Raw genomic sequence first — 15,575 nt, 5'->3', positions numbered from 1 at the left:
TAAGCTATGGAAGTGGCGCCGCCCATTTTCTGCGAATAAATCTTATTTTATATATTATTATTATTTTCAGAAGAATATTTTGTGAGATGTCCTTCTTACCTTTTACTGGGCTGGACTTATCGGTACGAATCGGCTCGTTGTGACGCGTTTGCCTCGGTAAATACCCGAATCCATAAACAAGGTCGGTGAAGAAGTACACTTATGATGCTCCTCCGGAACATTGCTCCTACATGGGGACATGAATGAGGCTGGATCAGCTCATTCAATGTGTCTGGTGAACCACATTAAGGCTCGCCCAGCCCTCATAGCTGCTTGCAGTCAATCATATTTAGCCACGTCACAAACGCGGTACATCGGCTTCATCGCCTCGATAGCCGGCCGGCCCGGCCCGGCCCCGCTCAGATCGCTGTCCTCTGTTCCGGCGGACCAACCGAATCGCCACACAAGGGCTTCGGATCCGCTGTCTTCCAGAAAGACTTCGGCCCGTGGGACCCGCTCTCTGTGAAATGCGTTTCACGTTTATCAACGGAGATTCACATGTTTGGTGTTTAGTCGAGAACGTCGGATGCGATAATACATCAAATCTTCTCCCTCGACGTCTCCGCCTCCCCTATTCTCCCTCCCTCTGCTTCGAGCTCCCATTTCTATTCGCGTTTCGCCCTCTTCCCTCCTCCCAGAATTCTAGGGTTCTACCCAGCACCGGGATGCAGACCCTCCGCGTCCCTACGATGGACGGCCTCCGCCTCTCCCCCGCTACGCCGTCCGCCACCCCCCGACGTCCCTCCCTCCGCCGGCCCGCCGGCGCCAGCTCCATCCGCGCCTCCGTCGTCGCGGCGGCGCCACGCCGCGAGACGGATCCCAAGAAGCGGGTGGTCATCACCGGGATGGGGCTTGTCTCGGTGTTCGGGAATGACGTAGATGCGTACTACGAGAAGCTTCTGGAGGGGGAGAGCGGGATCGGACCCATCGACCGGTTCGACGCCTCCAAATTACCCACGAGGTTCGCCGGGCAGATCAGGGGGTTCTCGTCGGAGGGATACATTGACGGGAAGAACGACCGGCGGCTCGATGACTGTCTGAGGTATTGCCTTGTCAGCGGCAAGAAGGCTCTCGAGAGCGCTGGCCTCGGTGTCGGCAGCCAAGCAATCAGCAAGGTATGGCATCCTCGCATTTCACTAAGAAGTATAGTCTAAGATTCACATTTTACGGACCGGAGAGGAGATCTGGTTCTGATCCATGTCTTGCCGAAAAGATCAATAATGGGTTGGAAGATACAAAGCTGTTGTGTCAAAGAGATTCTAAGATGTTTCTGGTAACGGTTGGTACTGCTCTCGTAAAAAAATCAAACCTTTGGTAAATGAAATCAGGTTCTTCCATCTGTATTTCTCTGTTCCTCAAACAAGAGCAGAAAGCTGGGGATATGATAAAGCCCTATATGAAAGCTCAGAGCATTATCTAGCCTTCTATAGAGGCTTGTACCATGGTGTTCTAAATGTTTACTATCTTTAACTCTTGTCTCTCGGTTGGAATGCTATATAATAGGAATATCATCGGAGGTATTTTTCAGTGCTTTGTCGATATATAGATAAGGAAAGGAGGGAAAGTATTTCTTTCCAGAATGGATAACTGAGCAATATTATGCCACTAGTGATGGTCGCTTTGTTTTCAACTTTGAAATTATTTAAACATGGATGGTAACAAGGAAAGATTGCCACTTACTGACTTATTGTTGAGGTTGTGGGGTGAAACATAAGTGGTAAATTGACATTTGCACAGAGTGAACTCATCATTTGCAAACAACTCTTTGTCAGTTTCCTCAGCACAAGTATGAGAATAATAGAACCACATGTGTTAGCTTAAGGACACAGTGTCAACTTGTTATAGGATAGTTTGTTAGTTTGATTTCTTGTTCAGTAAAAGGTGATCTATTCCCATATCTGTTAACTGTGAATCTGGCTTAATTAACTTTCAACTTCAGACAACTTAGTCTTTTCATGCTCATTTTAAGTGTTTGCTTATATAAGATGCCTCATGTCTTGATTGAAGATCTTTGGCTAAAAATCAATTTCTTGCGGCTGCTAAAAAGTCTGGCCTCGATCTAGCTTGGCTTCCTCATGTTGCTACCACATTAGTTCAGCATTTAGATATTTCTAAGGATTTTCTCATAATGCATATAATGGTCAAACTAAGATCATTCAAGCCTTCTGGTTCAGTTGCCATCAAGCATCAGTATCGTTCTAAGTTTGACTAGTGATACTGCTCTTGGCAGAGCTAATGGAGGTAAAGTACCATTTTGTCTACCCCAACAGTTGGAACATTATGGTCTGTTGTTGTTGTTGTGCATTTTGTTTTCTCTAAAGGTTTATAACCTTAATACAATTTGTCATATAGTGTATATGTTCCATCTTTTACTTTACTCACTTAATCCTATGCCAATGACCATGTTTTGCTGGCAGATTGACAAGGTTCGAGCAGGTGTGCTTGTTGGCACAGGCATGGGTGGTCTTACAGTGTTTTCCGATGGTGTTCAGGCTCTTATAGAGAAAGGCCATAGGAAAATAACTCCATTTTTCATTCCTTATGCTATAACAAACATGGGTTCTGCCTTACTTGCTATGGATATTGGATTTATGGGCGCAAATTACTCCATTTCAACTGCCTGTGCAACCTCCAACTATTGCTTTTATGCTGCTGCTAACCATATACGTCGAGGTGAGGCTGATATAATGATTGCTGGGGGTACTGAAGCTGCCATTATTCCTATTGGTGTTGGTGGGTTTGTCGCCTGTAGAGCACTGTCCCAGAGAAATGATGATCCAAAAACTGCATCAAGGCCATGGGACACAGGTCGAGATGGTTTTGTTATGGGTGAAGGTGCTGGTGTGTTGGTATGTATCTTCATATACATGGTATCTTTCATGTTGTGCACCTTATGTTTAACTAATAGCTTGGTTTCTTAAATTGAATATAGCTTTTCCAATGGGTAGTTCTTGAGCTGAAATAATTAAGACATTTTTCATGCTTATGCATTTCTTTTGGTACAAATTTTTTCACTTATAATAATTTTCCATGAGTTTTTCCTACTTGTCCATATATGTATATTTGGTTAAGAAAATATTGTACCATTTTTGTCTCTTTTCAGTACTTGTGAGTCAGTGTTTTCAAAAGGCACTCGGAGCTCACCTAAGCCCAGGCGCCAAGTGCCTCAAGTGAGCGCCTGAGTGAAGTTGGGTTTGGTTTCAAGCCTAGTTCGATTGGATGAGCAAATTGATTCAATCGAACCAACTGATGTATCCTAACACAACAATCCCCCTCTCCCCCCCACACCCCAAGTGAGACAAACCCAAAATGAAGCTCTACGTCCATCGCTGCTGCCCTCTCCTTCCTCCAGCAAATAACATTATGCTATGTTTTACAAAATTAGTCAGGGTATTCAGCAAATAACAAAAGTGTAAGTGAAATCTCCCATACCATGGACTATAAATAAACCTTTTATAACATGATCTTCAAATATTGCATTTTCACATATTGTAGAGGAATTGCCATAGTTTCCAACTGTATATTAAATTTTACTGATTGTTAATCTCTTTATAGTTGTCTTTCTCTATCCCTCTTTGAGCCACCAAATTAAATTTGCTTCCTGCCCCTATGTTTCTCTTTGAACATTACCAGACCACTGGGACTGGTCCTCATTTTATATTGATAGCACTCTCAATCGTTCACTGGTGAAAGCAAGTCTTAGTGTACTATTCATACGAATCCCACCACATTTTACTGCAACTTACTCTTGTTGGTGACTAATTTTTGTGGTCATGTTATTTCCTAACTGCTAAAATGATTCATTGAATCATGATTCATGAAGGCACCAATGTGTAATTAGTGTGAACACAAACTCAAAAGTGTAAGTGATGGTTTAACAAGCAATAGCAAACTTTGTACCTGAAAGCTTGTTCACACCTGATATCTATTCTCATGTTTGCAGTATGTGACAGAGAATTAAAGCCAGTGCATGGTTATTATGAGTTCGTAGAATTGTTTATTCCTGTTAGTTTGAGAAATGCTTGGAATGAGCAACAGAAAACGCACAAACATAACATTTTTGTTTAGTTATATCAAGGTTTTAAAATTTTCAACTTTATTGGTGTCTGCCTAGTTATTTTGCTGGATATTGGATATGTGATGTGTCAAATTACCATACAAGGCAAAATACATAATACACTAGATATTAATTTTCTGTTATGGCTAGACACATGAGATGTACTCCGCAGATATTTTGTTCATCAATATATTCATTATTGCCCTTTGTTGTTTCTTATGATGTTTCTTGAAAAACAGGTCATGGAGAGCCTTGAACATGCAATGAAGCGTGATGCACCAATTATAGCTGAGTATCTGGGAGGTGCTGTGAACTGTGATGCCTATCATATGACAGATCCTAGAGCTGATGGTCTTGGAGTTTCATCTTGTATCAGGAAAAGTCTTGAAGATGCTGGAGTAGCACCAGAAGAGGTAAGTCAATTATCTTTATTTGTGTGAAGCATTTAAATATGTTTGTTTGTTGATTGTCATGCATGTATAAACTTTCATAGCAGTGTTGTATTTCAGGGTAAAATTTTGTTGAAAGTTGCAAACTCCATTAAATTTATTTCTAATCAGCATAATAAGTGCCACTTTTAGTTAAACATGTGCCTGTGCACATTTTCAGTTCTGTTGGTATCTATTAACCTGAGCATTCATATAGGGACCATCTTCCTCAACTATATTTGTGGCTAAATTGGTTATTTTCCATAATTTAACTTTGTTGGTGGGCGATAGGCCAGCATCTCCTAATTGCTTTCGACAAGCCATGCTTCATTCTTCTTATTTGTCTTCTCAAACCTCTAAGATATTATTGATGCAATTAAAGAGATCGTCTGAGCTTGTCTGAACCACTTTAAGACCATTTAACCTTGGTTGTGGATGTCATGGATACAAGCCATGAACAGAACTCCTTTTACGTGCTGGAGCATGTCTTTGACATTTGTCCTTCTCCCTTGACACTAGATTAGTGGGAGCCTCATGTTTTTGGTGCCCTTTTTATTCTCAACTGAAGCTACCTCTTCTCACCCGAATGCAAGCAATATTTCTTACCCAGGCATTAACACATGCAGATTTATGGTGCATCTACAAAATTTTCCACTATTATCTTTTTTATGTAAAAGGCATGTAAGAAATCATTTCTCTGTGAGTGAGATATCTTAAATTCAAAGTTTTCTTTCAAGTCTTTCATACATTGAGCTTTTTTTTTTAATAATTTGCAATATAACTATCCTGTTCTTTTTTTTTCTTCTGTCAAATAATATTCCAGAGATGTCTTTAAATTGTTTTATGCAAACACAAATCTTCTGCTTTATAAACATCAAACAACTGGCTTTAATGGTCATCTTTCCAGTTGCAATCAGTTTAGTTAAAATTCCACTATGCTATGAAGAATCAGTTATAATGGTTCAGTTTAGTTACAAGAACCATGTTTGCATATCGTGTCCTCCTGACTAAGATGTTTTGCATACAGGTTAGTTACATTAATGCTCATGCAACTTCCACTCTTGCGGGTGACTTGGCGGAGGTAAATGCTATTAATCAAGTCTTCAAGAACCCATCTGGGATTAAGATGAATGCAACCAAGGTGAGCTCCATCTGGTGTCAATATTCTTCAAAGAACTTGTGTTGCTTTAACGTTTTTTTCTATTTTGTTCTCTTGTGCAGTCTATGATAGGGCACTGCCTTGGAGCAGCAGGAGGTTTAGAGGCCATCGCAACAGTGAAAGCCATCACTACTGGATGGTTGCATCCTAGTATAAATCAATTTGTAAGTACGAAGTAGGCTCTTGGTGAAAAAGCAAAAAGGATGTTATCTAAAATGTGGTCATATACGTATGTAAACTTTTATGTGAACAAATATCAAGTCCTGGTTAAAGAAAACATATTAACATCTTTTGAATATTGTAGTCCCTATTTGAGCACGAATTCACAAGATTTTTTTTATCAACAAATTAAATCCACCCTGTAAAATTACAAGAGGACAAATAAATATAATGTCCTTAGCTTGTAATTTTGATTTAACTTATCCTCCTTTGCCTTCACCACAGAATCCCGAGCCAGCAGTTGAGTTTGACACAGTTGCTAACAAAAAGCAGCAGCATGAAGTTAATATTGGTAAGTAAATTAGTTTCTCTCTCTCTCTCTCTCTCTCTCTCTCTCTCTCTCTCATGTTGGTGAGTATACATTCTCACTTCTCTTTCTGACTGCATTTATGCAGCTATCTCAAATTCATTCGGATTTGGAGGGCACAACTCTGTGGTGGTATTTGCACCTTTCAAGCCATGATCCTGGTACACTTTTTCTGCCCTGGGCCAACTGGTTCTCGTTGAGGAGAAATTTCAGCAAATTGTTTGTAGCCATTTTAGGTGACAGAAATATTTGTGCGGAAGTAGCTCCAAGGAAAGCTTATGTTTAAACTCGAGAACCACCACTGGAGAGGTTTGTTGGACATTTTACTTCAAAGGACTTTTCATCTCGTGTGGTAGTCTTTATGTTCCCAAGTACGTTATTGTCATTCTTCTTCAAGCACAGTACTCCTGATTGCTGTTTTAGTTCACGAAGATTGCATATTCTGATAATATATGAGATGTCTGCATTTTGCTTGTGATGTAATGAAATAACAAAACAGTTTTCATTTGATTTGCATGTTCATACATTGAATTTTGTTTCATAATGACTAAAATGCCATTGATTATAGTGTGTTTTTTTTATTTAATATTGGTTTTAGGATATTTGAGTCTATTATTATTATTATTTTGTTTCCCTTTAAGATGCTTTTCTTGTCACACAAGCCCTTATCTCTCATTGTTGGTCTGTCAGTATTGCCCTTTCTCCCACTTCATGTTCCTATGCTCTCTTATTGAAATCCTCTCTTATTCCTTGTCTTCTTACATTTATTGGTATCATTTTATGATTGTCTTTTCTCTTTCTCTCTCTTTCACCAACTAGTCTATGAAACAAATCATCCTCTTTATTTATTTATTTATTTTTACATTGCAAAACCTCCATCTAATTAGCTCTTTGACTTTGTGAAGCTTTCTTTTCAAAGCTTGCTGCTATAATTTTCTGTGTTCCACCTGTTTAGCACCCCTCAGGTGACAAGGAGCACTTCATCCCTACAACCTCTCTTCTGGGATTTCTAAAGATGTATATATATATATACCCTGAAGTTGCAAAGGCCGACATGCTTGTGTCTGAAATTAGATTAGAATATGTTTTGATACATGCCTTGAATCATCTGCTTTAGAATGGGTTTGATACATGCCTTGATTTGTCTTACTCCTCAAAGGATGAGGAGACTTAAAAGTTGAGTCTGGCGTCTTTGGCTTCACAGTGGGCATCATCACCATGAGTATATTATTCATTCATGATAGGTGTCGTACGTACGGTTTGGTTTGATCCCTTCAAGGTGGGATGTTGAGAGAGGGAGTCGTCGTCCACCTACCTCCTCTTTACCTGTTCGTATGATTTGGGCTCGGTTCAGAATTTGGAAGTCTCTGCCACAAACAAACGTTGAGGACACCAAATTACTTGCGTCAAGTAATATCGAGACTATAATATTCCCTAACAAATGTTGTAAGGTGGTGCCAATTCAGTCCCATGGATTTGATACCACCTAAACAAGATCCCCCATGCAATGATGATCTCGATGAAGATGGGATAGAGAGAAAACCAAAGCTTCATTTGTCGTGCGAGTGCAAAAATAATGATTTGATGTATTGGGTCAATCACTATGCCAAGTAGCTACAAGCTTGAACTTCGATGGGATGAAAAATCAACAACAAAAGTGATGAAGAAGTTCTTTGGGACCAACATGAAAATCAAAATTGAAGGAGTTTTGTCATGAATCGTGATACTCCACTATATGTGAGAAATGCCTCGAAAGAACATCCTCCCTCGTAATAACAACAACTACGACCTCTTTGCAAAGGGGGTGACGAAGATGAAGAGAGGTTGGCAGGGACCGACGAAGGCGAAGAGCTCAGAGATTGATTTAGTCCAAAAGAGGATGAAAAAGTGAAAGACATCCTTACCTTCGTAAAGGGGATTTGGGAAATTACAAAGTGTCCTTTGTCTTTGATGCGATTGAATCCGACCATAAGCATCATTTGCCTCCAACATGATCGAATCTAACTATGAAACATCTTTTATCTCTTACATGATCAAATTCAAGCATGAAGGGCCCTTTGGCTCTAACACGATCAAGTCCGGTCATGAAGTATCCTTTATCTTTGACACGACATAACTCGACAATGAAGCATCCTTTGTCTCTAATACAATTCAATATGATCATGATTTATCATTTACTTTTGATGCAATCGAATTCATAATCGAATTTGATTAGGAAGCATGGTTGATTCTAACCATGAAGCGTCCATTGTCTTTGACATAATCGAATCTAACCATGAAGCCTATGACAAGAACGAATTCGATATCCTTTGCCTTCTATAGGAATGTGACATAATTCCATCATGAAGTGTTTTTGTCTTTGACGTTGTCGAATCCAACCATGAAACAATTTTTATCTCCGACAAAATTGAATTCTACTATGAAGTATACTTAATCTCCTAACATACTAAAATAAATAATAACAATGTATATTACTCTCTTTTTTTTCCCTCTTAAGTCACAATATCTTTTTTAGTACAAAAAAGATAATATGTTTTCAAGATTCTCATGAAGTACATAACTCTTTTTTTCTCTCTCTTAATTAGTTGACAAAGATGAGTCATTGTCGGACATGCTCCCAAAGGACACAATTCTTTTTTTTTCCTTTTAATTACTTAACTAATTAAAACATCCATTGTCAGCCAACTTAAAACATCAAACCATCTCACTCTCAACTCCAAAGCTTACGATAAGCTCTACGAGTTGGTTCAGAACTCTGGATGTGTTAGACAATCAAAATCTACAATAATAATATGTTTAATCTTCAATGATTATGGATTGATTCATATATATAAATAAGGGTCTTCCATCGAGTTCAAATACTCTAAATTATTTTTAATCTATTGTATTTGATAGAGATAAATACTAAATTAAATATTGAAGGAGTCTTACCCAACGCCTTCCCCCGTAAGCCATGCAAAAGCTATGCTAGTGGAGATTGGACATTCATCTAACTCAAAAGAACACACATCAATCTAAGTCACCTACAAGGTTAAGTAGGGTATCCTGGTTGGACATCTTGATAAAGCATCCAATTGGAAATCCTAGAGTGAGGTTTCTATTCAAATCATGCATGCAATAAAATTTAAGATAAAAAAGATCAATTTCATTACGTTCGAATTGTCGATGATGAGAATATGCACTAACGAAGAGTTTGCATACTATCCTCGGAGATTAGGGAAAAGAAAACACAGGGCACCAAACACAAACACCATTTCCGGTTACCGCTCGCGACCGGATCGTGACGCGCCTCGTGGCCGTACCGGCCTCGCTGCCACGTGCGAGGCCCCGTTCCGGATCTACGCCGACGCCGTCAACTCACCCCACGGCGACGCTCACCCTCGGAGCAGAACCGTTATATATCCGCCCGATTTGGGGAACGATACACGAAAACGTTATGCACGTTCATTGAATCGGGCGTACACAACGTCCGTCAAAAAGGCGACGCCGGTCGGCGGTCGAAACCCTCTCCCAAAGAAAACGTTTCCTTTTCATTCCCCTCTTGCCTCTTCTCGGCCGCCGCCGGCTCCCGTTTCAATTCCTTCCTTTTCCTCTCTCTCCCTCTCTCTCTCTCTCTCTCTCTCACGTGCCGTCGCCGGCCTCCGACGCGTCCGCCGGCGGAGCGTAGATCTCCTCATCCCGCGATGGAAGACGACGACGATACCCAGTCACCGTCCCGCTCGCAGTCCCAATCCGTCTCCCGATCGTTGTCGCCGCCATCGTCGCCACCCCCAGTCTCCGTTGTGTCCCCCTCCCCTGGCCCCTCGCCCCATCACCACCACAACGGCCAAGTAGCCGAGGCCGTCACCGTCGCGGCCCCGCCCCACCATGCCCTTCCCCTCGCCCTCCCCATCCAGCAGCCGCGCCCATCCCCCGCGGCCGGAGGAGGCGGGGGCGGTGGGCGGGAGGACTGCTGGAGCGAGGGCGCCACCTCCATCCTGATCGACGCGTGGGGGGAGCGTTTCCTGGAGCTCAGCCGCGGCAATCTCAAGCAGAAACACTGGCAGGAGGTGGCCGACGCCATCACCAGCCGCGATGGCTATACCAAGGCCCCCAAGACCGACGTCCAGTGCAAGAACCGCATCGACACCCTCAAGAAGAAGTACAAAATCGAGAAGTCCAAGGTCTCCGCCACCGGCGGCGGCGCCACCTCCTCCTGGCCCTTCTTCCACCGCCTCGATCTCCTCCTCGGCCCCAACCACAAGCCCGCGCCGCTGCCCCCCGGCAGCGATATCCCCGCCGGCATCCCCATCCGTCCCCCGGCCCGCCTCCCTCAGCTGATCCCGCAGCGGCCGCGAACCAGCCAACCGGCCCGCAAGAAGGCGAGGTCATCGCCTCCCTCCGTGTCTTCCAAGTCAGCGGACTCGTCCGGGGACTCCTCAGACGGGTTCCCACCGCCGCCACCAAGGGCAGCCAACGGCAAGAGGCAGCGGCGAGAGCCAGAGGAGGAGGAGGTGGGGGGAGGGAGGATGGCGGGGCTGCGGGAACTAACGCAGGCAATACTGCGTTTCGGACAGGTGTACGAGCGGGTAGAGAGCTCGAAGCTGCGGCAGGCGCTGGAGATAGAGAAGCAGCGGATGGAGTTCACGAGGGAGCTCGAGTTGCAGAGGATGGAGTTCTTGATGAAGACGCAGATGGAGCTCTCGCAGCTCAACAGCAATCACCACCACCATGGAAGTAACAGTAGGAAGAAGAAGAGGCTGGATGATGCTGGCGGTAGCAGCAGCAACCACCGCTACCGCAACAATAGCAGCAACAGCAATAACACTGAGAACAATGGCTAAAGCAAGGCTAGGATGAACACAAGTCATTAGAAGTGTCTCTTTGCTAGTTACTAGGACAACTAAATCTGTAGTCATCTCTGTCTATATATTATCCTTATCCTGCCTCAGGTATATTCTTTTCAAATGTTATGAACTCCAATATGTAATGGTGATCTTTTCTATGACTATGATGTCTCTAACAATCTGGGTATCAGTCTTCAGATCTAAATTAGCACAACTATAAACAGCATTCAATCATATGGTAACAAGTACAGAGCCAGTAGTTCTTTTATCTAACTAAAAGCAAGATAAAGAGTCATTTAAAAGCCTAACAGCCATAAACATGAGATTATTCCAGCTAGACACAACAACAGAGGAAGCATGGCTGATGGATGCTATGAAAGGCAATCCAAATTATAGACAGGCCAGGAGATTATCTCTGCTAATATGAGGCTTCGACCAGACATGAACCAAACCTTGCTCTTTGCCGGTGTAGATCTCATTCCTGTCCTCGTCGTAGAAGAGAGCAGTGACATTCTCGAGAGCTTCCTTGATGGTACTCCCGATGGTAGACCGGCCTGCATCTCCTCTCTTGCGAGGGCCAATCTGGAGATGAGGATCAAGCGGACATATCTTTGCTATGCACTTCCCGGTGAGGATGTCGCCCACATTGATAGAACCAACAGAAGGCACTGTAGAGACAGCAAAGAGTTGAAAGAAAAAATAAATCGTTACATGCTTGTGCTGGAAATGAAGCATAAAATCTCTAAAGTAATTGAAACATGCAAGCAAGATATACCTTCTCCCTCATCATGGCATACATTTTCGGCCTTGCAGTAGGAGATTATGAGGTCCAGGTCGGTTGTTATGTAAATGTTGTTGGTATTACAATCTGGGTGCCACAGGAGGTGGTCCTCGAATGATGCAACCTGCTCTCCACGAACATTCCACACTGCCACAGTCCTGTTTCTAAATGTCAAGAAAAGATGTTTCTCATAGAGGAAGATGAACGCAGAAGGTGTCATGAACTCAGTCCTGGTAACTTCGATGAGATCTGAATTCCACACCTGCTTTCGGAGCTACAATATGTTAGAGATGGATGAAAGAATTAAAACAGGTGAAAGGAGCAAGGGGAGAGGCTTCAGCAGTCTACATCAAGAATCTGCAGGTTCTCATTTTCTTGCTTCACCAGGAGCTTCTCATTGAACTGTTCGATGAAGTCAACCTTCTTGTTGTGGTGTAGCGAGTGATTAAAAGATTTCAAGACTTTGCCATCTTCGATTGACAGTATCTTCAGTGGTACATGACCAAGAGTTCTTTGGTACACAAGCAGCATCATGCTGGGGCTGTCATCGGTAGAAGTATCACAGTAGATCAAATATAAAAAAGATTGATCATCAAAACATTGACAGACAATAATTATAGAACATAAGAAACACATATAACCTTATTTTGATGTCCACTATATCTTTGTCACATATGGAGTACAGTAAGGAGTAGTTCTTCAGGTCAAAAACCTTGTATGTGCTGCAAGAACACAACAAATGACATTAAACATGGCATATTTATTGCTAAAAATGTAGTCTAAGATGGAGACAGCAGATTACCCATCTTGGCTCGAATATATCAGTATTTTGCAATTCATATCACAAAATTCAACAAAACCAGGCCATTTTATTGACTCAGTTTCAAAAAGAGGACACCCGGCATCCAATTGATTTCTCCTAATATATCTGCCATGGTTTAAATGTAGTAGTCAGTTTCTCAAAGGATAATCAATTTCAAATCAAAACAAATCAATTAGGGTGCAAATTGATTTCTCCGGATATAAATCACAGAGTTTCCAAAGGAATCATCAGCTATCAAGAGGTTGAATCATATTGAAGTTACAACAACAAAAGAAATGCTCACTAAAATTTTTCAAAGTCCAAAAGGAACCCAAAACAGGCAGACCACAGAATTCGTGGCAGGGCTCATATACTGGGATTACAAGTCCACAAAGAAACAAGTTATATCAATATTACAGTAAACAACTTAACAAATTACCTAAAAAACCAAGATATTTATGAACATGACCAGTACGAGTTGTGATCATGAACAGGAAGTTTGGCTTAATTTTAATAACAACTCACTGAAAAGTCCTGGTCTATGTTCTCTCTTATATAGCTTCTATAGTATTTTTCAAACAACTTATAGAAGTATGTTAAATCATTTTTCCACTAGCATAGAGAGATCATGAAGGAAAATTAAGCATGTGAAGATATTTCAAAAAAAGAAAAAGTCACATGCATCAAGTTTCTTACTCGATTGGAGTTGTCCTGCATTTCAATGAACTGAAATGATCTGATGCATAAACCGACACCGTAATAAGAGACTCGTCATTCTTATTATAAAATATGCTTCTAATAATTTCACCAGGGCTTATGTTCAAGAAGCATATTCTTTTATTTGTTGCTGTCAACAAATAAGAGGCAGATGTCAATGAGAATAAAAAAACAAACAACAACAAAGGATCAGCTGTACAAGTGAATTGGCAGACTGACTTCTACTAAAAGCAGCACATAGACCCGACTGAGCAACAACGAAAATAACATCCTTTACAGAAACAATCTCAATTATCTTAGACCGCTTCTTCAGATATTGTAGATCCGGAAACATATGGACGTCGCAATCAAAGGTGTCAAACTCTTCCTGTCATGCCAAAAGAAAAACCATTTCAATAAACAAAGCAAATTATCAAGAAAAGTGATTAGCAACACTGGAAAGCAAATTATCCACTTTTGTTCATAGAATGCGTATATGCATAGAGTAGTGAGGACACAAGACAACTAAGCAAAGAACTTATATGGACCATGCATAACATGGACACAAGTAGGCACACACATATACACATGCATATACGAGTATATATCAGATTGTCATCAAATTCATATATGTAATAAGCAAATTGACAAATAGGAATATCCATAGCCACTTTTATTCAATGAATAACTATGCATAGAGCAATGAACACATGATAAGGCTGAGGTGAATTAATTATATGAACCATACCTAAAATGAATTAAAGTAGGCACACACATTCACATACCTAGAATGCATTAAGGTAGGCAAACACACTCATATACATGTCAGATCTTAGTCAATCATATATGTAATTAGCAAACTGACAAATATCAAAATATGATTTGTGTAAAAAATGTACTAACACTAAATAATTGCAGCACTAAGTAAAATTTTAGTATTATTTTATGAAAATAGACTCTGGAAGACAAAGGGAATAGAAAAAGAAGGATGAGAAAGAGAATTTTTATAAATTCTTAGAATATAACAGCCAAGAAGTCCATTTCTTGCTGGATTAATGTAAGTACAGTTATACTTTATATTTTTTATATTTGTAAATGGGTAGAATCCTATTTACATCCACCCGAGGAAAATTTCAAATAGCAGAACTTGGATTTGGATAGTAATAAAAGAAATACTTTTAATAATTGTATTCAGCATGGCTCAGATAAAGAGAAGGATTTAATTTGACACCATCCAGAACACTTTGACCCCTAATCACATAGAACATAAACTCAATAATCAAATGCATCTCTCAAAAGTCATCAAGTCCCACTTTACGATGAGAATTCTGGTCCTCTCAACATTGATCATCCAAATTCCTTGAAACATTGATATTGCAAGATAGTTAATGCTAACATGGCATTTTGTACCATATTGGAATATGCTTAACTGGTGATATTGGCTTTATCCACCAACTCAGGTGGATGCCAGGGTTTAGATTTTGGAACATGCCAAATGCATACACATGTTGATTCCATGTCGATGATTCTAGTTCTTAGTTGCACTTTTCTGAATATTGAAAAGTATGCTAGCTTATCTCTTGTATGCAACCAGCTAGTGTTGGGCTTTTCTTTCATCTCCTCCTCCCATACGATCCTCTACACTGAAACTCTTACATATTTGTACTTACTGTCATGTCTGGGTAGTCGCAATTTGAGACCTTTATCAATAATAATTCTCCAAATGCCTCTGGTGGAAACTTTCCATCACTCTGTGAGCAGCTTCCTGGATTGGTTCTTCCTCAATCAGAAATATGCTTGACACAAAGGCTCTCTCCAGCTTCGTATCAATATCATATGATCTTGCCACAACAATCTCCACAGTCGCGTGTTATCATCAAAGGAACAGAGACCCGACTAGAAGCGACATCTACTTAATTCAAACATCAAAGAGAAGGAACTCGAAAACCCTAAGAAGAAGAAACCGGTACCCAATTAAAGGAGACCCAAAGGTTCGAACCTGGAGCTGGATGCTCTGAAACTTCTCGGGCACACCCGTCGCGGTGACTCGAGCCATCCGAGCGAACCTGCCGATCTCGCGGCTCCTCACTATCTCCCCTCCCGCGCGCGCGCACCTCTCCGCTGTAGCCACCGTCTCCAGCACCGATGGCCAGAAACGAGATGGAAACGCCAGGGGCGGATCGGATCGGGGGTAGGGATCGAAGCTAGAATTACGGTTCCCTAGAGCCCCATCGGTGGGGGAGAAAGGGGAGAGTGGAGAA

General features: G+C 41.4%; 3 protein-coding genes across 3 annotated transcripts; 2 read left to right on the top strand and 1 right to left on the bottom strand.

The window, feature by feature from the left end:
* Nucleotides 1–602: 602 nt before the first annotated feature.
* Nucleotides 603–6,719, top strand: LOC103977439 (3-oxoacyl-[acyl-carrier-protein] synthase I, chloroplastic). Its single transcript, XM_009392945.3, has 7 exons — nucleotides 603–1,154; nucleotides 2,457–2,888; nucleotides 4,336–4,509; nucleotides 5,552–5,665; nucleotides 5,746–5,847; nucleotides 6,128–6,194; nucleotides 6,298–6,719. The coding sequence occupies exons 1-7, from the start codon at nucleotides 705–707 to the stop codon at nucleotides 6,363–6,365; spliced, it is 1,407 nt and encodes a 468-aa protein (XP_009391220.1). The 5' UTR covers nucleotides 603–704; the 3' UTR covers nucleotides 6,366–6,719.
* Nucleotides 6,720–9,657: 2,938 nt separating this feature from the next.
* On the top strand, nucleotides 9,658–11,214 carry LOC103977438 (trihelix transcription factor ENAP2). Its single transcript, XM_009392944.3, has one exon. It carries the CDS (start codon nucleotides 9,893–9,895, stop codon nucleotides 11,030–11,032), a length of 1,140 nt encoding a protein of 379 aa, XP_009391219.2. The 5' UTR covers nucleotides 9,658–9,892; the 3' UTR covers nucleotides 11,033–11,214.
* Nucleotides 11,215–11,240: 26 nt separating this feature from the next.
* LOC135634114 (uncharacterized) lies at nucleotides 11,241–15,523 on the bottom strand. The gene is made up of 8 exons (XM_065144333.1): nucleotides 15,314–15,523; nucleotides 13,555–13,702; nucleotides 13,315–13,465; nucleotides 12,619–12,744; nucleotides 12,458–12,538; nucleotides 12,165–12,357; nucleotides 11,811–12,078; nucleotides 11,241–11,703 (listed from the first exon to the last, which is right to left on the bottom strand). The coding sequence occupies exons 1-8, from the start codon at nucleotides 15,368–15,370 to the stop codon at nucleotides 11,426–11,428; spliced, it is 1,302 nt and encodes a 433-aa protein (XP_065000405.1). The 5' UTR covers nucleotides 15,371–15,523; the 3' UTR covers nucleotides 11,241–11,425.
* Between the last annotated feature and the right edge of the window lie 52 nt (nucleotides 15,524–15,575).

The sequence above is a fragment of the Musa acuminata genome, chromosome BXJ3-3 (assembly GCF_036884655.1).
Source record: "Musa acuminata AAA Group cultivar baxijiao chromosome BXJ3-3, Cavendish_Baxijiao_AAA, whole genome shotgun sequence".
NCBI classification, from domain to species: domain Eukaryota; kingdom Viridiplantae; phylum Streptophyta; class Magnoliopsida; order Zingiberales; family Musaceae; genus Musa; species Musa acuminata.
Note: the sequence above shows the minus strand (reverse complement) of the source record. Positions and strands in the feature narration are given on the sequence as shown.